Here is a 24,367-nt window from a genome sequence, read left to right on the forward strand (position 1 = left end):
TGCTGGCAAAGTGGCTAACCACAACACCATTCTACTGGTTTCTTATTTTACGTAAATTAGTAGATTAACAAAGTGGGGGAGGAGGGATTCATCTCCTTTAAAGGAGTAAAAGTAGCAACACCACTATGTGTGACTATACCTTGAATAAAAATAAATAAATAAATATATATATATAGATATATACACTAACAACTTTATGAAATTAACTCTTTGGTAGCACTTAAATGGCAATTACTTATAGCACTTTGTAGTTTTGCTTTATTTTGAAGAAATTGTATTTTCTTGATTCTTGTCGTCCTGGGTCTGTAATCTCGGGGTTGAATGCAGTTATTGTAAGTCGCTTTGGATAAAAGCTTCACTTAAATGTAATGTAATGTAATATGTAAATACTCAAATTTGGAATTTTACATAAACCTGCATTAAAGTCATTTTTGTTGGCTTCTTGGGGGCAGTGTAATAAACTGTTAATACAACATTGGCCGATTATCACTGTACAGAAGTTGAGATCATCTAACGCGTTGCTATTTCGATCCCCAGCAGTTATTTTAACTAGAGTAGCTATTATATGAGAAACAAGCACCACAGTGTCTACTTCCTTCTTTATCTCAGACCCAAATTATCTGATTATTCTATCATCTAACATGTCTCTTGTGATAAAAGTCTTTCAAATGTGAAGTGATTTGTGGGGACTGGCATGTAAAAGCGTGAAACCAGTATAGTACATCTTTTAAATGAATCTACCACTTTGAAACCAAGTGTAAGAATCTTTTTTTCCTCCTTCCACCTTCTGACTCTGATAACTTTGAAATATCAAGTAATTGCTCGGATTCTCTAACGCGCTGATTTCTCCTTTTGCACATGATTAGAGGCAGAACTGTCGACCTATAGATTTAAAATGAACAGAGGGAAATTTAAATGGGCTTGATGAGATGAACACGACCGTGTGCTGGATTGTGGAGCGAGGGAGGAAGTGTAATTTTAATTACAGCGTTATATGGACAGAGGAGGAATCACAAAGCACACAGGTTTCTTTTCTCCTTCAGTCACATTGTGTTGGATACACAGGCTGTCACCAAGACGTTCTTATCAGCTGGTGAACAGAACAGCATCAAGGAAAATTAATATCATATCTTAAGGAGATCGACCCAGGGGAGGAGGATATTGTTCAACAGAGACTCGCTGCTGCCTCTGTGACCGTCTACATGTCCACGTGTCTTATTAAAGGTAAACATGAAGAGTGAACACACCTTTAAATTGGACTCAGAAAACACAGTTTACTTCTCAGTAACGCAAATATGTGAATTGAAACGTTAACATCGAAAAACGAAAACCCGAAGAGCTTGTTTCAATTACGTATTTGTTGTACGAGTGTACAAAAACTGAAAAGCGTGTCCGTTTCTCCGAGACGCCCTGGTTTTCATTTAGGTTTATTCTGCAGGAGATTCTGCTTCTTCACTGGACAAATGAAGCCTGAATCCCGTGAGATGCAATTACTGCAAACGTGGGTTTAGAGCAGAGAACAGAAACGCTTCACTCCAGCTAAATACTGGAGTCTTATTTTTTGGGGCAAGAAAAAGAAAAAAGAAAAATAACAAATCAGATTTGTATCAACCTAATTAAGAAAGATTTTCAGATCAAAACATTTTATCCATATATAACTTCCCATGTGATGCTAACAATTTCAGATTGTGATTAATCAGCCAGGACTGTTCTGACGGTTTATAAATCACATGCACTGTGACTGTAAAAGTGGTGATCATTTTCCAAACAGAGTAAGTTGATTTTTACCTTTCAGAGACAATAGGATCAGTGTGATTATCAACTGGACAAACCTTGCTGCACAATATGTAATCAATCATGATCAATATGTGCTCCACCTAATGAGGCTTTTTCTTGAGGTCCGTGATATTGTTGGAAATAACACAGACAATAGTAATTGTATATTCTGTTTTAAATGATGTATTTTCAAAAGGCTTTGGATGCACACATGGACATTGACTGGCTGTGTCCAGAATTCCCTGACCCCTACTTCACTACATAGGGACTTGAATGTAGAATGTAGAGGCCTGTGTGGTGGGGTCCTCGGCAAAACAAAAAGAAAAGCTTAGAGACAATACTCAGTGCATTTTCTCTGCGTCAGTAATTAGGTCGCTGTTGCAGGATTGTGAATAAACTTGTTGCTGCTTTGCTCTTATTACATAATTTAAAACAACAACTCAGGCTTGTTTTGTGCTGCTCATAAAATAGCTAACTACCCCATAGGAAATATTAAATGTGATTAAAATCGGTCTTCGTGATAATTTAGATACATTAGATGAGAATAAGGAGGAGTAGAATCGCCAGAGAGAGAAAGCTGAGACATGCTGCCCTCTCTCCTTCCGTCTCTGCCATCTTTCCTCCTTTCCACGCCATGAGAATAATGCACAATGGTACATATTGCTCGGTTATTGACAATTGGTTGAACGCTACTTTTAAGATGCATTGTGGGAAACAATGAGCACATTGCATAGGGTCCACGGAATTTGGACAGCGCTTCAAAACGTTATATTGAAGATGGATTAGTGAGGGATTTCAGGAAACCGCCTATGTTTCTTAATTTTCCCTCATTGTCAAAAATATCATAGAAATACAGAAAAACAGAAGTGTGTTATCTTTATTAGTGAAACATTGTTTTAAACATTTTCTGAATTCTCTACCCTGCTTGTAAAACTTTGCCCATTGGGTCATACCAAGGATGTAAAAATAAAAAAATAGGCTTGATAGTTATTGAAAACATCGGGTCATTGCTAACATTACTCAAACTTCTGTTGGGGACTAGTTATTGCTGTGGATTAACACGTATGTGTCGCTCTGTTGTGTACGATCATGAAGGAACCTTCTGCAATAGTGTGGAGCATTAATGTCTTTATAATAGTTTTTTGAGTATCTGACACAGAGCAGTACATTTATATTTTTACAATGACAATAAGTGATAGTAGATTATTTTTTTATCTTTGTTTGTCGGTATATTAGCAGGATTCCACAAAAACTACTGGAAAAGTATCGATAAACTTGCAGGAATGATGTGGTAAGAGATGTTTTGTTGCAGATCTACTTACTGCCACAATAGATAAAGCATGTACTAAAATGAAAGGATAAATGTCTGGTAAGATATGGAATTTGTGAGTTAAATACTATATTATACAACATTAACACGGGGAGTTAATAATTAGGGGTATTTGCATCTGCCTGGTTTCACTTTGCTGCTTCTGTCCATTGTGTAGTTTTCACACACGGTTATGATTTACGACTGTGGTGTGAATGGGAGTCATTAGTGCGCTGCGGGCCGGCCTCGCTGCTGCTCACTGAAGAGCAGTGAACCACACGTACAGGTCCGATCACAGAGCGACACATTAACACAGACACACGGACGGAACCTCTGACACGTTTCTCATTCCCCACCGAGGTTGTTCTTCCCCTCACACATCTCACACATCTGGTAAACAAAGATCAGCAGAGACGGAGAAGCGATCATTTGCTATCTGGTCTGTCCCTCTTTGTCCCTCTTTGGGGAATCTGTGACTTCAAAACAACAACAAATGCCTCCCTGCCTCAGGTTTCCATGACTACTCTGTTCCCCCGACCACATATTTCCAACAGAACGACACATACAGTATTTATGAGCGTAAACCTCCATATTCTGTTTATTTCTCCTCTCTTTTTCTCACCAGCGTATTCACGTCTCTGTGTTTCAGATTAAGATGTCAGCCTTACAAACGCTTACTGGACTGATATTACCCTCCATGAAACTGTGCAGCTCAAATGCATTGATCCTGGATCGAACAATATTGATCATTTAATGCTTTTCTTTATCAAAAGAACAGATCAGAGACTGAGCCACTGTGCTTTATAAATAAATTGTTCAGTATTGGTTCTGACAGGCAATAGACTCATGTAACAGGAACATATAATTCACTCCAGCATGGTTAGAGGAGGGCTGCCACTAGCAGTCATATATCATTATTGATTACACTATTGATCAGTCTTTCAAATGAGAAATAATTTAGTCTGTACAATATAGAAAAATAACGACAGATGTCCATTATCACAAGTTAGAATCGAGAGTGGCGTCTTAAAATAGCTTCTTTATTCAGACTAATAGTCAGTTCTGTAACAGTTTCCACTTTCCAGCCCCCGAGGGACAGGAACAAGTCATAAATCTCAATGTTTGAAAATAGGCTGGTTTACCAGACTGATGACTATTTTGTTATTTATATTGATCATCGTGTTGTTTTTGATTATCTTTCCTTCTATTATTTCACAGTGAATCGTTTTTGTTATTTTTAGGAAATTATGTAGTTATATCAATCTGAATGGGATTCACCAGACAAAAAAAGTGGTGAAATAAAAAAAAGGATGAAACTGAAATCAATTCATCAACATCCTCAAGGAACGCCAACCAAGTCCAGCTGCGTAGGTTCATGAGAACAACTCCAGAAAAGTAACGACAGGCCTGTGGACAGTGGTGGACGGCTGCTGGGGAATGGGACCTTATCCCTGTTAAGAGGGCAGTCACTGGGTAAGACTTTGATTTCCTGCCTGTTCCGGGCCGGCTGTTGAATCACTGACCCTGCACAAGACGGATCGTAACGAGGCTTCAGAAAAACAAAGGCTTTCAGCACCACGGACAGCTCCTTCATCGCTAGAAGAACCACAGTATGACGTCTTGTTAAAAGACAGATGAAGATAATATCAAACACAATTGAGTCATTCATTAAATAGAATCAAATTTGTAGTTGACATTTTTAGCAGATAATTATGCTCTCTTTGCAGTCAGTGTTCGGTGTGAATCCTTGATGTTTCCTCTATTCTGATTCCGTCTGTTTGGAACATAAAGGCTACAAGCTAAAGTCAGATAACGTTTTATTCTGTCTGTGCCAACTGCTTCATCTGCTGCATAGTTTATCTGCAGATCAGATCCATGCTGACTGTGAGAACTTCAATGTCATCACAACACGCATCTTGTCAGCTCTTCCCGTTGTTAATCCTCTGCTCTTTAGGAAACAGGTCTTATTCTTCCCTGTTTTCCCGTTGACCTTGGCGGTCCAGGCCCCTCAGAACCTTTAATTACACGTCGGACTTGATTGAAGCTGCCTTTGTCACTGTCTGACTGCCTGTACTGTCTTCTACAAAGGAGCATACCCCCCACACCCCCGCCCTCCGCTTGAAATGCCATTGCATGACATGACATCAAAAGAAATGGCAATCCCAATGAGGCCTGCCTCCAAAAAGTACAACAAAAATCATACTTTCTGAAGCCATGAAGACCGATTTGCTTCACAGAGACTCTGCTAGACAGACAATCCCTTTTGAAAAGCTACCAGTTTTCACATTGATGTATGCGTGTAGCATATAAGAGGAATGAGCCGTGGGGGGAGATATTCCAGGCTCTCTGTCTGCTCAGGATATGACAAAGCACGAGGCATTACATTGGAACATCACAAATAATAGGCGGCAAATACCGTAAGACAGATGGTGTTGTGAGTGGCTGTCGTCTGGATGTACAATCCTGTATTCCAGGTCCGGGTTGATTTATTACAATTTTCACACCTGACTGGTTCACATGCACAAGTTCACTCACTGGGGATTCACAGCAGCTTCTGCATACAAACTACTCACGGTGATGTCTTAGGGATCATTTTTGGAATTCTAAAAATATCTGGATTTCTAAAAATAACGTCCTGACCTGAAAATAAGAGATTTTCTGCATAAAGAGCCAAACAGCAGCACAAGCAGACAATGTTGGGGTATAGATGTGTTTAAAAGTCATTGTAGATTGTAGACTTGTAACTTAGTTTATATCACTGTTATAAACAGCACTAAGAGTATTTAGGAAACCCAGTTTAACCTACAGATGTTTCCTGTGATGTGTATTGAGGCGGTGGACTAGTGGCAGAAACTTGGACTATGGGCAGAAAAGGTCTCTAGTTCGTCTCTGGTTCGAATCCACAGAGAAACAACAAAAAGACGAACCTGGATTGATCTGTCCAAAAATCCAAGAGGATTCTCCCTACCCTGTCTAGTGCCCCTGAGCAAGGCACCTTACTCCCCCAACATCTGCTCCCCCTGCGCCGTACATGGCTGATCACTGCTCTGTGTGTCCTGCACCAGATGGGTTAAAAGCAGAGGTTACATTTCCCTACCTGCATGAGTGTGCCTGTGAATGTCTGTGCATGTGTTTGGGATAAATAAATGCATCTTAAATGTAGGAAATAAACTCCTGATGATTCAAAAAGACTGAAGTCTGAAAAATGCCCGTCCATCACCCTTCCGGCTTTGTGAAATTATATTAATAGAAAAATATTGGAGTAAAATAAATTGGGGTTTCATGTGGAGTAAGTTGTTGTATTTCTTGGTGAGGAATCTGGTGTTGGTTGCTTAGACATGTGATCTAATCAGTGTAAATAAACCTGGAATAAACAGGCGACCGGTGTTCTGCAGCAATGGCAGCACAAGTGACGTCATTGTTCATGACAACGGCAACAACAGCTAATTCTCCGCTCAGGGTTCTGTGTACTGAGTCAAGCTTCACAGCACTTTGAATAAACAGGTGAACGGCCCTTTGTGCAGCAGCGGTGCTGCAGCTTCATGATTCAGTGGACTGAGTCCTGAAGCCGGTCTTTACTTGCTGGGACTCAATTACTGCAGGTTACTTAGACAGAGAGAGAGAGAGCTGCAACCAGCATCACCTCAGCCAAGCAAACAGCCCATTTCAGACAGACTGGTTTCGAACGGGCACTGTACTCGTCACTGTAAGGTCACAATGCAACCAGCACACATCCCTGCTTAACATGTACATATGCAAGTATCTTAAAATGTGAAACGACTCCTGCCGCTTTAAATAGAAACAGACAAGAAAGTAATAAGCACCATGAAAATCTGCTGAATACAGAAATGCATTCATCGCACAACGAGTCAATACCAGAGCAAGTGACAGCTTGCTCTCTGTTATCTTCACACACTCTTCTTCCATCAGTGTGTGTGCTGAGAGGACAAGCTCCGCGGATCAGACTTCTGATGAGATTAAAATCCACTTTAATCAAGATAGTGTAAGTCAGAAGGTCGGCCGTCGCTGTACAGCCGGCACATCTTCACAGCTTCTGGCTGATGAGTCCTTAACCTGAGGCTGGGGGGGGGGAGGGGGGGGGGACTCTCAGGGAACCTCTCAACCTGATGTGATTGGACAGCCGCTGCTGAGGTGATCAGAACAGCAGTTAGTTGTAATAGTTTTCTAACAGGGCTGCATGGCAGAAAAGACCAATTACTTTGGACATTGATTGTGCTCCCTGACTGTGATCATGTAATTGCTCTGAGAGAGATGAGAGAGTGGTTCTGCTGCTAAACAGGTGTGTTCAGATCGATCATAGTGCGTTTCTCATCTCTCAGACAAGAGATGGAGAGAGAGAGAGAGAGAGAGAGAGTAAACTTCATCATATTTCCTGGTATGTGTGAGAGACCATAGCTCATCCTCATATAATGATTATTATATAATGAACACTGTATTTGAGGATCTGAAGCTTGTGTGTTTATCGATATTTTGTTTTTCTGTCTGTCTCCAGCTTTAAACTCCAGTTTGGCCCCAGCATCTTCCCTCTCAGCACTGCTCCTAGTATTTAATGCAATACAGTAATTAAATCACATTATATTACACTACTCTGTCCTGGCTGAATCATCAGTGCAAAAGATGAGCATCATTGTCAAAAGTCTTGTATCCTAGGTATATGTTCAAGTTTGAGGTCATAATCTCTCCCTTGCTTTCAAGCTACAGTGAAGTTGACCTTTGACTCTGGATGTAAAATGTCATCACTTTTATCCTGCTAGATATTTGTTTCAAATTTTGAGTCATGGAGAAAAAGGGGGTGTGTGAAGTTGTTGCAGAGAAAGTACTATAGTATCTACAGGCTTTGTAATGATCTTCAGTCAACAATTGTATATATATATATGTTTAAAATCATGTCTCTTCAATATTTTCTTTGTATTACCAGAAAAAATAAATATCACTTGAAAGAACAAGTAGTTTTAAGGGTTTCCCTTCACCATCACTTTACAAATCAAAACATACGTTCGGTTGAGTTTGTGCCAGGCAACATGTTGACACTGATTTGTAATGATGTGTATTTGAAACACTTCAGCGAGACTCTCTTACCGTCCTGTGCATCTTGTCCTCCAAATCCTGGTTGATCCTCTGCAGAGCTGCATAACTACTCTGGATCCTAGAAGAACAGAAAAAAGAAAGAAAGTCTTAAAAATGCAAATAATACATTTATTTAAATGACAACATATGTTTTAGTTCAAGTAGAAACAAGCTCCAGGGAAGCAGCACTTCAGTCGAACAACAAGCATCATTCAGAGGGTTAAAATTAGGCAGAGAGCAGGGGTTAGGCTCAGCCAATCAAAACAAAGAGAGGGAGGGGATTTGAGAACAGCTTGAGGATCAATCGCAGGGTGAGAAAGTCTCCTGGGCACATCTAAAAATGCTCCAAACTTCTGCTCTCTAAGTTTCAAAGTTTTTGTCAAAAGATTCAAAGAAGAGCTTCAAGTTTATTTAACATTAGAATTATCACATTTATTTATAACATGACCAGGGAGAGAACACGGCCCTGTCTCACCAGAGGGCTTGAAGCATTTGCTGTTAGTTTATCATCACACTAAATTAAAACTGGTATCTTGAGGCGATTGAACTAGAATTTTATGAAAGTTATGAAAGATGATTAAAATACTAAAATGAGTTTTTCTTTAAGAACATATTGTCCTTAAGTATCATTGGCAAGAGGCCACATTTCACCCATTGCCAATTGTTTTTTGTATATGTCGGCCAATCGTAGTTCCGGGGCTAGTGTAAGACATGCAAAAAAACAAGACATTTTATGTTTCCACCAGGGGGCGCTTTGATGTTAAGTTATGATTTCTGTGTACATGTCACCAGGTCACGACTAAAAATGCGGAATATGGCCAAAATGGCCACTAAATGAAAAATGGCGGGCTTCATGTTTCTTTTTACGAATTGTACCCATAGACTTTTTTGTTTGCCTGGTCATGATACACCTGGGTTACGATTTGTGTGAAGAACGGTGATAGCAAACTGAGGGGTTTATCCTTACATGGTGCTCTTCCCTGCAACGATTTGAGCATGTCTAGGTCCTGAAAAAGCCTCAAAAGGGAAATACAAATCCTTGAAAATACAATAGTGCCTCCGTATGTGTTCGGGCCTTAATTACTTACCTGCTGTTGTATGCTTCCACCAACCAGTGAAGAGCCGATTTGAGATATCATGTTCAAGAGGCCGAAAACAGTGTTTGTGGGCCCACCCTGACATTTGACCACCAAATTCGAATAAGTTCTTTAGATCCATTTGAAAGGATTCTGTCCAGGTCCTTAAAATAACATAATAACGAGTCAGAAATGGGTGTTGTTAGGTCAAAGCGACCCTGACCTTTGGCCTTTTACGTTCACAAGGTGGGGATGGATGGACGTACCAACATCAGACTATCCGAAAACATTTACCTCTGCACCCGCATCCCTGTCCCTGATGGCATTTTGTCTCCAATAAACACTTTAGCTTTGAAATGTGATTGAAAAACAAACTATTTAACATTAGGTAAAGAAAAGTATTAATGTTGCCGTGGAGCTGTCGCAGCTTTTAAATGTCAAAGCATATCAAACCACTGTTTATCTTTCACTTAATCAAAACTTCCTCAGCATCACAGCACATCTTTGTTTGGGTTCCTCTTATTAATGGGAGATTTAAAGATCTGATCATCTTCACAGCAAATGCAAACAAAACCAGCCCACTGAGTCACATGCAAACACACACACACACACACACATACACACACACACACAAACACACAAAACACCTGCGTAATTTCTCTGAAAACTTCTCCAGCTCCTCCTGGGCCCGGCGCAGCTCCGTCTCCAGGTACTGCCGAGTTGAGTCGAACTCCGATTCCACCATTTCTAGTTTGTGGGTTGTGAATGACAGGCGTTTACGGAGGTCGTCCTTGTGGTCGTGTAATGAGCTGGACAGAGAGAAGAGACAGAGTTTAGAACACAGTCAGACTCAAAGAGCCGAGCAGAGAGAGGGAGGGAGAAAACAAATAGGCAATAAAGTGAAAAATGAAGTGTGCATGTGTTTGTGAGGGAGGGAGGGAAAGGGAGGAAGTAGCTGGAGTTTAATTCAGTTTGGAGCGAGAGAGGTCCCAGGCAGGGGGAAGGCTGTGGGGCCGATGGGGAGGAGGAGATGGATGGAGGAGGAATACAAATCATGTCCCATTCACAGGGAGGGAGCCGAGCTGGGAGAGGAGCTCCCAGCGGTGTAATGGTGAATTGGTTTATACAGCCCTGCCCACCAAAATCTCTGAAAGAAAAGGAAAGGTTCTTTTGCCCCCAGATGCAGACCGAGGGTGATTCATTGACGAAGAGGTGGAAATATGAGAATTAGAGAACGACATGGGCCACATCTTTGTGTGTGAGCAAGCTTTAGAAGAGGGAGAAGAACAAAGAGGATGAAAGAGTGAGAGCAGAGATTCAACACTACCACCATCACCAATAACAACTTACCACACAGGCAGCAATATTTTGGTTGTGCAGTTGAAGCATGTTCGAGCGTGGGAGATGAACACACAATGACAGGCTTCAATGAAGGAATGGATGAGGTGATGAAAGGCGAGAGACGGCGAGCGGGGGTATTGTGCTCTCTGGGATATTTAGCATTTTGCCAGACTGATGGATGCTTCGATGGCTCACTGCTGCTGTCTAACAGGCACAGCGAGAGCACCTCCATGTTCACCTCAGCCCAGAGCCTCAATTAGGAAGCTGGCACCAAAGAAGGAGGAAATGCTTTCCACAGTCATTGTCAATACATGGGGGCCACATCAGGCAGCTTAAGCAAAGTAAGCCTTACAGGTGTTGGTAGGCAGAGTTTGGCCGTTGTGTTGAGAGTAAGGAGGAACCCACTGGTTTGTGGTCTGCCGTTTTGAGGCCACAAGTTTAGCTTTGTGTCCAGAACCATCTTGGTTTTTGAAAACCAAAAGTAGCAAACATTTGGAGGAGCGGAGGGCAGGCCTGACTGGGAGCTCAATGAAACTGCACGCCCACTTACACCTGCAACCTGCAGCCATTGGGCTGCACTAGCTGTCAATCACATGGTATCCGTGCCCCAATGCAAATATTCTATTTGACTCTAAACCTAAATTATCCAGAAGTAGAAACACACTCAAAGACTTCTGTAGAAACAGAATTCTTTTTGCAACCAGTGGAGTCGTCCTCTGTTACTCAAGAGAATTTTCACACTCTCCTGCATTGGCTTCACTTTTCAGAACAGGAGTCTACGATCAACACTCTAGTACGCATAGCCTACAACTGCCAATTTATTCCATAGTCTGCCCACTGTGCCCAGTCATACAAGAATCTGGTCAATTTCTCAATTTCTTGATAGGTTTCTCAATTTCCAGGTAGATTTCCAGATTTCTGGATAGATTCAAGCTTCAGCACACTCCGCTCGCCTGACGTTACAACTCAACAAAATCTTTACAACCTCTCTGTTGTCTAACAGCCCACAAATGATGTTGTAAAGTCACATGGCCGAGGTCCAGAGAGCGGTTGGAGCGATCGTACGTGAATGTGAAAATTGCTCTGGGCTCTTATCGCTAAGTAAAGCCAGTTTAATTAGGTCTGAGAACACAGCGATTGATTTTTTTTTTTTTAGGGTATCCAAAATTCAGTGCCGAGTTAACTTTGATGTAGATGTCAGCTGATACATGACGAGAGAGATACGGAGATGAATGATGGTAATGAATACATGCCACATTATGTTTTAAATAGCTTTTTAATGACCATGATCTCCCAATGAGAATCCATTGTCATTAGTCAAACTGAATGTGATGAAGTCCCCAATAATGAGGCTGATGTTTGAAATGAAATCCCCAGATTGACTCACCTTCTTTTCTGATGTTTGCAACCATTTCTCTGGGCTTTGAGGGCAGTTTTGCCAATATATATCTTTTTCATATTTTTCTCTCTGCTCCAGCTCTCATGTGTGTATCGTTGCTGCCTCTGCTGCTGCTGCTGCTGATGATGACACTGACGCTGGCCGGCTGAACGTTGCAGCCAAGTTTGAACACTAACCACAAACCAACAGTCAAAGCTCTAAGTCTTGCCTGGGGAGGCAGATAGGAGTTGGCTATCTGTGTTGACCCTGGCAAGAGAGCAGAGAAAAACAGCTTTGAAGTCCCACAGATTTAGCAGCACATTTAGTTCTGTGGACTCCCAGCAAAAAGAAAAAGGAGAAAAAAACACAGCGATTATGTATGCATTCAGAAAATAAGCCGGTTTGGAGCCGAGCTGGGGGATCAATTAGATCAGTTCGGTAAACAAACTTTAATAGTGGTTTGAATTATTGAATCTTCAGTTGAACTTTGCCCTTTCCATTCAATCAATCATCCCAAAATAGAAGCTCATTTGAATTCTAAAAACGTCACCGCGTTAAGAAACACGGACTGTAAAGAAAAACATCAATTTTCCTATCGCTTGATCCTCCTTTTTCGTTGGGAACAATCAAATGTGGTCACCACAAACTGCAGCACCTAATGGGATTGTGAGTTATTTACCAGCTGACCACAGAGGTGACTGCTCAATAAATCAGTCCTATGATGAATAGGCTTGCGTTTCCATTTTCAATCCTTCATCATTGCTTGGAGGAGCTGTGGCTTGAACTCGGGTCTCGCCTGCATCGTAACAACTTAATAACCTGCCACAGGCAATCATAAAGTGCCAAAATAAAACCTGTCTAGGTGCATGTCTCTTTTTACACGGCTCCATTTGACAAGCCTTGTTGAGTTAATTGCCACACATATTCTCTAAGCCCCTCCTCAAGCTATCATTGTGCAATACAGGCACCATTAAAAAAAGCCCTGTGGCATCTAACCATGCTATCAGAGTTTCGGGCTCGTGTCTCTGTCCTGCGCCTTATTGGATTTGGGGAAGTTTTCGCTCCTGTAACAGCAGCGTATCTCTTCTTTTCTTGATAATAAAACATCATTCAGACCTCACATTTTCTCTTGTACACAAATGTGTTTAAAATATGAACAATCTGCTAATTTCCCGCCTTCCTAGTTCAAGCTAAACAGTGCAAGTCAAAATACCAATCTGATCTTCCATCTTTCCCTTTTTCCATGTCTGCTATTTGAGCCATCAACTTTTCGATTTGCTACCTTTTGCCTGCTTCTCTTTTGGGAGCTATCATATCGTCCATCTTTATCTACAGTTTGTGGTTCGGGCATTAGCTTATCTTAGCTAGCGACAGGTGATATAATCGAGTACTAGCAGATGTGTTGTATGTGTAAAATATTTAAGCTGCGTTTTTTTTAAATACAGAGTGAAGTCAAAGACCCGTTACACCCTAGAGTTGCTAGACAGATGGTTTGTATCTAAGTTGGTACACAGAATATTACCATACGCACCATCTATCTTCCGCGAATATCACCAACTATAACTGGCCACAAACATTTCAGTGAGAGTCGACATGTTTGGCTTAACAAACCCACCACATCCCATGCTTAAGAGCTAAGTAAGCACAAATGCATGAGTACAGACGGGTTGCCTGCGGCGTCACTTTTATCAGTCCCTGCAGAGTGGCAAGGTAACAGTTCAACAACAAACTGGAATGAATGCTTTGTCGCCTGCTGCAATTTCTAATGGCACCGGTGCTTATTATATTTAATCTCCCTTCAACACTAGCTCAGGAAACAATGGTGGTGTCTGAAAAACACAGTTACGGTTGCTACAGCCATTTTCTTATCTGCAAGTCACAGAGAGAGAGAGGGCGAAAACGAGGGACCGAAATAGTTGTTGAATTGGTGAGGAAGTGCGGCTGTATTGAATCCATCCCCAGATGCACACACGCACAAACACACACCCTGCAGTGGATATGAAGTACTGTAGCCTCACTGTATCACAACACCTGTCCAGGGGGATAAACAGCAGATCTCAGTGCCTCTGGTGTTGTTGGGCAAGATAAACACAATCCACCTGGAGGGAAAAAATCTGAAATCCTCAGAGAACCCATGATACGCTGTAGCTGCAGTTTCTCCATCGCACAGAGGAACTCCAAACAGTAAAAGATATGCAAATCACACACACGTTCCTCCATAATAATTAAAAGGAGTCTAAAGATGAAAACACATAAACCTTCTTTACCTGAACCACTTTCCCCAAGAGTTACAACCTGTCATAATAACAGGCGATGCTCACCACAGGGAGTACAACAAACAGACTACATACTTCAAGCAAAGCTTCATCATACTTTTTCTCTTCTCATGAGACTGGCAAGGGACTCAGTTTATATTAAGAAAACGACATAAATGTATAACCCATTAAAGGTCAGCATCCATCTTGGATTTACAACAAGGAGCCTGTGTGGTGGTTGCAGGTTGATTTACGAGTAAGGAGCCATGGGAGGTGAACAGGGAAGAGCTACAGCCTGCCACATATACTATTCACAGGAAAGTATAGTCTGCCACATATACTATTCACAGGAAAGTATAGTCTGCCAAATTTACTATTTACAGAAAAGTATAGTGTGCCAAATTTACTATTCACAGTGATCAAACAAGGGCATTATACTTTAACGGCCAGGGTGCCATCCCTCACAAAGTCTTCCACTAAGTGAACGGCACACGGAGACCCAGGCAACCTATCTACTGTAAACAACAAGCACTTAATGTAACAGTTTGGAAGATGTTTTTATTAAGCTTTAGGCACTAATCTCTATGGATCATGATGACACTGTATTAACCAAAGTACTGCTGAGCTCGAGGAAAATAGGGACATCGCTGCAGAGAAATGTGCTGGGAAAAAAAGACCAGAGACATGACAACAGTCAGATTGTCAACAAGTCCTCAAAGTCGCTTCTACACTTCTTCTCTTTCCTGTTCAGGACGAAAAGGTTTATTCTCATGTCTACTGTAAACTAACTGTAAGGTTACACCCAACAGCCAAGTAGCAAAACTGAGCACAGAGCCTGGGAACTAAATCTGCCTTTATATATGTTTAAAGATCCATGATTAACAAACTATAAATAATTTTTCACTTTAATGCAGAAGAACATGTACCAATGGAAAGTATCAACGCATTCAGCAAAACATGGGGACTATTGTGTGATTACACAGGAAACCCAAGTTGAACCAGGATGTCATAAGCTGTGACAGCTTTGGTTAGATTTTATATTTATTTTTTGTTTTAAATAGCTGACTCATCATGTTTCTTGCCCTGCTTCACTTATTTTTAGCAACGTGAATTCGCAGATCCTGGCAATTAAAAAGCTTAGTGTTAGTATTACTGGTGGCCAAAAATTAAGATCCGAGTTTTAATGAAGCAGAGTTGTCCCTTAGCTGCATCTGGACTGTTACATGACTCAGAATGAAGGAGCACAAGCCAAAAGTTACCGAACATAAGCAAGAATAGTTGGTAACATTGTTTTTAAGTTTTTAATGTTTTCCCTTTAGGCCGTACCACAGTGGATGAAGCTTTGCTTAGGAGCCATGTGTACGAGAATCTCCTCTGATGCAACACTCCAGAAATACAACGGTCTCCTGAGCATGCTTCACAACCAGCGGCCAGAAGCACAGCTCTGTGGATTAAGTCACCAGAGCAATGCTGATGACTCGTCAACACATTCTACTGCCTGAAGACAAGAACGCGTGATCGCAGCCCTGTTTATCCCTCCTTTTAATTTCTATCTGCATATCAAAAGAGACTCCAACTTAAGTGGTTAAAAGGAAGTACTGATTTGCCTTGAAACTAATACAACTTATACAGTACTTCAACTTCTTTAACATAAATGAAGAAATCTCTGTCCCTCTATATTTCAGCCAACGAGTCAACAAGTCAGAAGTTTGCTACACAGCTGAGAGCTGGTGCTGTAATGCTCCGTTTAGACTATTGGTCAGTAAATCAATGCTCGAAACCCAATGTTACGATTCTCTCACTGCTGTCATATGCCGTGGATCGTCAGGAGCTATGACCACTGTTTAACTCACTCACTATTGCTGCCCCCGACCCACATGATGCAGGCTTCTTCTCTGTGAGATCCCCCTGTCTGTGACGCTGCTCTCAGATGCTCTGTTCCATTCACTGCCCTCCTCTGCAGCTCTGGTTGCCTTTGTGTAACACTCATGCACATGCCAGGGTTTTGAGAAACGCAGTACTCAACTGCGGGCTGCATTGTGTTGCGCACTTAGACGTCTCACCTCTTTCACTGTGTTACGTTGTATTCTCACGTGCTTTTCAAATGCAAACTAAGTCATTCGGAGCAGATGGATTTGCAGGCAGCGATCACAAAGCTGAGGGCATGGACGGTGAATCCGAGAGCCCGGCTTTCAAACACACAGATTTCTGCCTAGGCTCAATGCCAGGAGTTAGAGGGAGTCGTGCATTAACCAGAAGGTCTGCGGTTCGATCCCTGGCACCTGCAGTTTGCAATCCTGAAGTGTCCTTGGGAAAGAAACCGAAACCCAAATTGCCCCTGACGGCTGTGCCAACAGGGTATGAGTGAGGCGTGATAGAAAAAACTATCTGAAAACGCTGTATGAATGTGCAGGTGAATGTGACTTGTATTGTAAAGCGCTCCGAGTGGTTGATGAGACTTGAACAACACTATAGAGATATGTTTTCCATTTGACATTTACATATTTTGTTCCCCCGCAAGCCCTCGGGGGTTCTCCATACCCCTATGCATTCTGTTATGAGAAATATTCCATATACCTACACTCCTGAGAGGCACATTGTGAGTTGGCACTGCAATCGTATAATAAACACCTGAAGTGTCAGTTTTACAACTAAAGCCAAGAGGTTGGATTGAAATACTCTAACTAACACAGGTTTCATTTGCATTGATTGACAGTCTGCGCTCGGGAACTCGAGGTACAGTATTAGACAGAGGTATCCAACCTGAGCATGTTGTTGTACGTCACGTCAAACCCAGGCTTTTGAACCATGATGCCATGTTCCAGCACAAAAAGCTCATGGGGATAAATTAACTGATAATGAATAGTTTCCCCTGCTGCACCATGACTCATCAAACTCCCTCCAGCTCCTCGATGTATCCTCGGCCCTTTAAAGGCTACGTCAGTCAAAGCCAGGAAGTTTAATCTGTGCGAGTAGAAGCTCGTGTGTGTAACAACCTTCAGAGGAAACAGAGTCTGTCAATCAATTATGACAATTTGTAGGCAGCTTTCACACTATTCCTGATCAGATCAGATGACAGCAGGGGGCCACAGCAGGAGTCACTACAGGGGATCTCCCTCACATCACGCTGTGGTGAGTGTGCGCAGTGAATTCGAATCGAATGGAACCCCATCTGTCACAGAACAAATTTCTGATCAACAATTGGGATTTCTAGACTGCACATTTTTTAAGGAGGAAAAATCAAGGGCAGAATGTTTGGGAGACATGGATGGTCTTACGACCGTAGGTGCATTGTGGGTACTCCTTTGTTTGTTTAGAGTTCGGCCAATACCAGGAATGAAAAATCGGACTTTCTATTCTGTCTCTTGCAAGTCACCCAACCTTTCGACCATGGAATACCAAATTGTTGGAGCAACTTTCTTCAGTAAACTTGTTTTCCAAACCTGAGTTTGAAATAAAAACTGGTTTACTCAAAAGTTGACTGTTCGCCAATGACCTTGAGTGGAAGTTTGTGGAGAGTTGATTTTCACATTGATCAGATCTTGTTTGTATCCTCAGGGTTTGGGTTAGACTATATTCATGTATTTAAAAAATATGTCTTTGTTTTTTTGCGTCTGCCAATATCCAAAAGGAAATGCATGTGTGGAAAGATAACAAGAGACACTGCAGTGGATGAAACAAATAAAAGAATGCTTGGGATTGCAGGGTGTCTTTCGGTCTCGACCTTGGCAGTAACAGTTTGGTGTAGTCAGGTTTTGGCCAGGTTCTCGACACCTCCTTTTTAAGTTCTGTTGAGTCTATTCAAAGTCAGTAGGAAATTGGCCTTTAACGAAAACAACAACTCTTTTGGAGAGACTGTATGCCCTATTTAAAAAATAACTTCCCCTTCGGTTCAGTGTACTTTAAATAATTCCTCTGAGTTTTATATATTTCTCTATTTATTCTGAAGAATACAAAAAGGACTGTGAAAAAGAATGAATGCACAACAAACAACGAAGCTGGACAATGACGGTTCAGCTGAACCACCTGCTTGTCCTGATTTTACCTTTTGTCAGTAGCATAAAGGAATAACCCTGTGAATAACATTGTGTTGTGAAAAGAATTATTTTGGCATGGAGTTTGTTTCTTTAAGGATGAAAAGCTTTTCAGAGTATGCTGAGGATGACAAAACAAAACAAAGCAAATAAATGCATATTTCCAGGAATACCTTCTATGCAATAACTTGGCCAAGTGTAGCCTTCAGATTTATCAGCCCACATGAAGTTAAAGTCAGCTGAGATGTTTACTCTTTCATCAAGGAGTTTGGCCTACCTCAATTCAATTTGTTTTTTAAGCCAAGGACACGATTGTGAGATCTCTTTCAATTATGACCCTGATTTTTTACTAAATCTTCCCGGTAGTATAAACAAAGGATTAATTTATAAAAGCTGATAGAGTTTGTGTTTTGTAGCTGTATGTATATTTATCTGTGTATATTTATTCTCCGTCTGCTAACTGATTCCAGACATGAATCAAGAATATTATGTCTTCTACACAGTGGCACAGTTCATTGTGCCCGTCACCCGTTCATGAACTGTCTAACAAGTGACAATAATCAGACCTCGAGAGAAAGACGGAGTGAGGCAGTGCACTCAGAGCATGATTCACACAACTTATACGTTTGTGTGTCAAGAGCACTGCCTGAGTTATGATTTTTCAATTTCTCCATTGTTGAAATTCTGTGAAAGAGAATGGGTTCAGTCCTCTGTGAGGTTGCCACGACAACACAGTCGTGACATACCTGTGTACCCGGCCTGGCAGAGGAACAGAGGTGCTCGCCTCGCAGACTGTTAAGATACAACACTGCAGAGAGAGAGAGAGAGAGAGAGAGAGAGAGAGAGAGAGAGAGAGAGAGAGAGAGAGAGAGAGAGAGAGAGAGAGAGAGAGAGAGCTGTAAAGAAATGGCTCTTTCTGACAGAGTGGTAACTCTTATTAAGTAAAATGAATTAGATTCAGAATATGGTTAATGGAATAGAACATATTTAACACAGTGATATGGTGCCGTTTATAGTAAAGGGTTAATACCTGGCCTTTGTCTTGCTAACACATGGCTATCTCTTAGGATGGCAAACCCAGCGTTCCCACAGAATTAATTCAATCTATGGGAATGCACCAGCACAAATGTCGCTCTCAAAAGAATCAGATTCCAAGTGACAGGTACACACTTGCGGGTCCGGGTATGTGCACAATAGCAGGTCTGACTGTCTGTGTGGACGGTAACAACTTTGTGAACAATAGCTTGCAGGCACAGCAAATATGATTTCAACTAGCACTTCAGCTAAGTACAATGCAGCAATGAAGCAGACACAGAGCTGGTGATCTCTTATGGGGGTTAGACACAAATTCAGTTTCTCTGCAAGGGATCAATACAATTAATCTTTTTTTTATGTTTGCAGTGAGGTTGACTTTAGTGCTTCACACCTGCCCTAACTGACCTTTCGGCCACATGGGGACAGACGAGCTGTGAACCCTGATGTATGATCACCTTTAAGGTTTTATGGCCAGCGTATCAGTCACCAGTAGCCTGTGTACACGTTCAGCCGATACTGAACAACATTAGCCTTCATTTGGAGCTGCTGCTGTTTTTGGTGGCATAATGAATGTGAGGCTCAATATGTTCCTCCTCTAACCCTCTCCATTTAGCTTGGCACTACTGCCTTAGGAAAATATATGGCTGTTTAACAACCACATGCTTCACTATGTTTACAAGTTAATGCCAAACAGGTAGTGAACAGCTGATTTTTACAGCTGTTTGGCTGCAAACAGCTGCAGGCAAATATGAGGCTCCACCAAAATAATTTGTGAAGTTCCAGACTGCAGTTCCAGGAGGATTCAGTCTGTGATTGTTTTCAGACACACGGCAGTCTTTGCTGACATTGTTAGTGTCCACAAAAGTGCTATAAAATTTGTTTACATTGTTAGTGGATGGGTTAAATGTGAAATTCCCGACCAGCAACTCAACCCCCATCTTCATCTGCAAATGAAACCCATAAAAAAATGATCTATATATGCGGAACATTATATATATATATAAATAAATCACTGATTGTTTTTTTGTATAGATCAAAATTAACCAACCCCTGAATGTAAAATAACAGTTAATATGATACCTTCCCTCCTGTAGAGCACATTACATGTTGGACAGCAGTTCCGAGCAAAAGATGTACAAAAGGCCATGAAGACTAAATTTAGAATAAAGAATCCTCTACTTTTTTGTCTTTATCATAACGGCCCAAATTGGACAACCGAATTCCACAATGCATTGCTCTGCGGTGGGAGAGCAGGGGTTAGTGAGACTGTGCATGTAGGCTGAACATACGGCGGCATGCACGGCCCTCCAGGGTGCAATAAAGTATTTATTGAGGTGTAATGGGTGCAATAGCTGAACAGTTTGTTCAACATGTAGCTCGTAACAGCGCTGTTTGCTTGTTTGTATGTGTTTCACGAAAAGGCTGTTGTCTGTTGAAACAGCATGTTTTCTTCTGCCCAACACAACCGAGGCTGTATCAACAAATTATTTTTGCTATAATAGGAACAGTCTCTGAACCATGACACTGAACAACAGAGATCAGGACTGAAGCTAATGAGCTGCATTAACAAAGCAAAACAAAAAAACGACTCAGAGCTAAACTGGTCTTCGTGGATACAACGAAATCATGTTGAAGCTCTTATTTTGAAGACCTTTAATTTCACTATTTTATATGTGACATTAGAAGGCCACACACATTCCTCTCTTCTGACAATCAGAACATGGACTTTGTGTTTCTATGACTCTTGAGGTCTACAGTATGTGGGCTCTAGAGGCTTAAGCTGCTCAGCTGACCCTGTCCTGTTGGCTTTGACAGAGCCGTAGAAATGCTCTGTGGCAGAGTGGTGTATCTCAAACGGTCCGGGAAGCCGTGAGGGTGTTGGGGTGGGAAGTCAAGGAGACACAGAGTCTTAGGACTTAGACATGTGAATCACAGGGGTCTAAATAAGAGCGACCCCTGGAGTAAGCTGCGAGGCCGATCCCTCAACAGCAACATCCAGATGCTACAGTAGTCCACCCTCACAAATGGCTCCTGCATAAATCTCTGATTTTACTGTCTTGGAAATAATTAGACGGGCGGGGAGGTGGTAAAGTGCTCCGGGCTAACCTGAAGGGAGCCTTCGTATAGCATCTGCTTCTGGATGCTACAGGCCTAGCTTAGGGAAAGACGAGAGATGAACAAACAAAGCCTCTTTATGCACATTCCTCAAACTCTGACTGAAGCAGAGTGGGCTACTGATGTCTCCCAGCGGCTGGTGCCCGAGGCAAAGGGGATCATTGGAAGATGCAGCTGATGAAGGTGGGATGAAACGTTTTTATAGACCTAATTAAAAGTGCCAGGAAGTCAAGTAAAGCCTGAGCAACTTTCTTTTCTAAATTCATATTCACTGTTTGTACTGTTTTAATCACTTTCCTGTCCTTGGTTTTTCCACAACTCATCTCAGCAACTACGACTGTACCTTTTGTTCGCTCAGATGTACCAACACACACTTTCACTAGACTTGGACCATATGACTGTATTTGGATGGACTACTTGTCTCCACTTCCTCCGTTTATCCAGAAATGAAACCAAAACTTTGTGGATAAGAATCCTGGAATCTTGCACATTGGAAGCCAGAGTCTGTGCAGTAGCAATCAGGGAATGGAGCCACAGTAGTCTTTTCACCAAATTATTAAACCAATAAATTACTAATTAAACTCAAACTTTTTTGGTCATTGTCCCATCTGCTAACATGGAGGAGGCCTATACTGCAGCCAGGGTTAAGTAATGAGCAGTAACGTTGTCCATCTTTACAATCTGTCAATGAGAGACCCACACAAATCCAGATTTATTTAAGACAGGGTTCATGTTTACAGAAACTGTTGAAATGTTTGAGATGTAACTTCTTCATCTGTCATTACAGAGTTGTTATTGCTATTATTTGCTTAGTTTTTTTCCCTTGGAGGGCACAATGTCCCTGTACATAATGTGCTTCACTGGCTGTGTCACAGATTTCAATTTTAGTTTGACAGTGACGGTTGCATTGCAGTCTTTGCAAAGTTTATCATTTCTTTTGTCTGATTGCATCGTTGAACACTCTATTATTCACTTAATAATGAGGATATTAATCATTAAGAAATAAATGAAGAATAGCAATTAGAGAAATCTGCCGTACATGGAACTTTGGAGCAGAAAATTAGCACGAGGTAGAAATAATCATACTTAGTGAGAAGTTTCAATTATCTACGTTTCTCAAAAACTCATAAAGCTGACTTTTATATAGCCGACATTACCTAACTCGCTCACGTGTGTGCACTGCATGTGGGGACAGTGCATGTGAAATGTTTTGTCAGCGTGCGCTAATTTCCATTTTGTTGCATCGATCAACTAAACAGCCCTCAGTGATAAGCTCTGGCTTATTGTCTATGACAAGAACCATTTCAGAGAAGTGAGGCGGAGCAGTGCTGTGCTGCTGGGGGTTGAAGGAGCTAATGATTTGTTTGGACAGCCTTCAGCACTTATTATATCACATCTCCGGATCCATTTTAAGTATTTTGCCATTGAAGTCGTCACATATGTCAGTGGAGCATTCGCTTGAATCACTAACTAAACCCCCTAATGAATTATTCATATAACTACTTTTATAGTAGGTTTGATTGACACCTGATATTTAGAAAACAGTAAATTATCATAGCTTGTTATTTTAAGCACAGCGTGACACAATGGAGATAACGTTTGTGCCATTTTCAACTCAAAATACCTGAAGTCATCTTTGTGTCAAATACTTAGATCTGTATAGGAGATCATCTTACATTTATTATTTCATCTTCCGAAGATTCAATCTCAACACTTCTCTTTAAACAGAAGGAAAAGGAGTGGGTGGAAATATCAAACCCTTTAAAAATTACAAGCCAACATAACTCAAAGTGCTGAAAGGGTTAGCACCCATTGTTCACTTTTCTTTTTATCCAACCATATTACCCAAAGCTCTTTCAGCCCTGCAGTAAGTTTGAAACTCAAAGTTTCCCTCTGGACAGCTCCTTATCCGAAGTGCTGTTTGCTTTAATTATCTAACGAGACGCTGGGATCATCTCCAGAAATCAATGTTTCCTCACTTGCTGGGGGTTAAGACCGGAGGTGGAAGCAATTAACTTCAGATGTTCTGATCATGTTATGCTGACATGCAGCTTAAAAAGCCACCTCAAGGCATCACATGCAAGAATACTTCATGATTTAACCGCTGAATTATGAAGCAATCACAATCATTATTCCTACGCCACGAACATCCAAACGACAGTTAGATTAACTGAGTATAAAGAAAACCACAGATTTACTTAAACTCAATCCGATAGTCCTGAGCACATCCTTGCTGCAGAGATAACACTGACAAAAAGCTTCAGTTTACACGCATTACAACATGCACTCACATTTTCTTGACACACTGTACTGTTGAATGCACAACTGTCTGCCCACCCCTTTTGTGTCAAGCCTCTCAGACTACGCAACATATGGACACAACGGCACAACAGCCACAAAAGAGAACTCACAACAGTAATTTTTTTCACAAGTGCGGCTAAGCCACTACACACACTTATCACAGAGCCGCTAACAGGAACCAGGCATGCACTTCTCCTCTCTCTCCCCTTACCGTTTATATGCTTTTCGCCTCATTTTCAGCAGATAAGATACACAATATTCATGTGCCTGTGCCTCCCCTCAGAGCGGCTTGCATTTAGAAAGAGCCTCCTCTAATTCTGACTGGAGACAAGCTGGTAGGCAGAGAGAGAGAGAGAGAGAGAGAGAGAGAGAGAGAGAGAGAGAGAGAGAGAGAGAGAGCAAGAGAGAGTGAGAGAGCGCAAGTGAGAGAGGGAGCTGAGGACTGAATGAAGCAGGAGGAGGTGTATGGGAAGGGGAGGGGTTACGGGAGTGATGGAGTGAAAAGAAGAAGAAGATGAGGTAAAAGTGAAAGTGGCAAACCTCGTGTCATGCTGCATCTCTCCGTCAGAGTCCTGGTGGGAGGAGAAGAAGGGGAGGAAGAGAGGGCGAAATGATTAGATTTATTCATCAAGCAGATTTATCTGGCGCCGCCGCTGCCA

At 41.6% G+C, this 24,367-nt stretch overlaps 1 protein-coding gene across 1 annotated transcript in view; it reads right to left on the bottom strand.

Moving 5' to 3' along the window:
* Window positions 1–24,077, bottom strand: part of LOC128451390 (brain-enriched guanylate kinase-associated protein) — a 35,994-nt gene extending 11,917 nt beyond the window's left edge. The window contains exons 1-3 of the mRNA XM_053435199.1: window positions 23,920–24,077; window positions 9,897–10,058; window positions 8,186–8,252 (exon numbers count right to left, since the gene is read on the bottom strand). Coding sequence (XP_053291174.1) covers window positions 8,186–8,252; window positions 9,897–10,058; window positions 23,920–23,942 — 252 coding nt within the window. The 5' untranslated portion in view covers window positions 23,943–24,077. The remainder of the gene's footprint in view (window positions 1–8,185; window positions 8,253–9,896; window positions 10,059–23,919) is intronic.
* Between the last annotated feature and the right edge of the window lie 290 nt (window positions 24,078–24,367).

This window comes from Pleuronectes platessa, chromosome 11 (genome assembly GCF_947347685.1).
Source record: "Pleuronectes platessa chromosome 11, fPlePla1.1, whole genome shotgun sequence".
In the NCBI taxonomy this organism is placed as follows: domain Eukaryota; kingdom Metazoa; phylum Chordata; class Actinopteri; order Pleuronectiformes; family Pleuronectidae; genus Pleuronectes; species Pleuronectes platessa.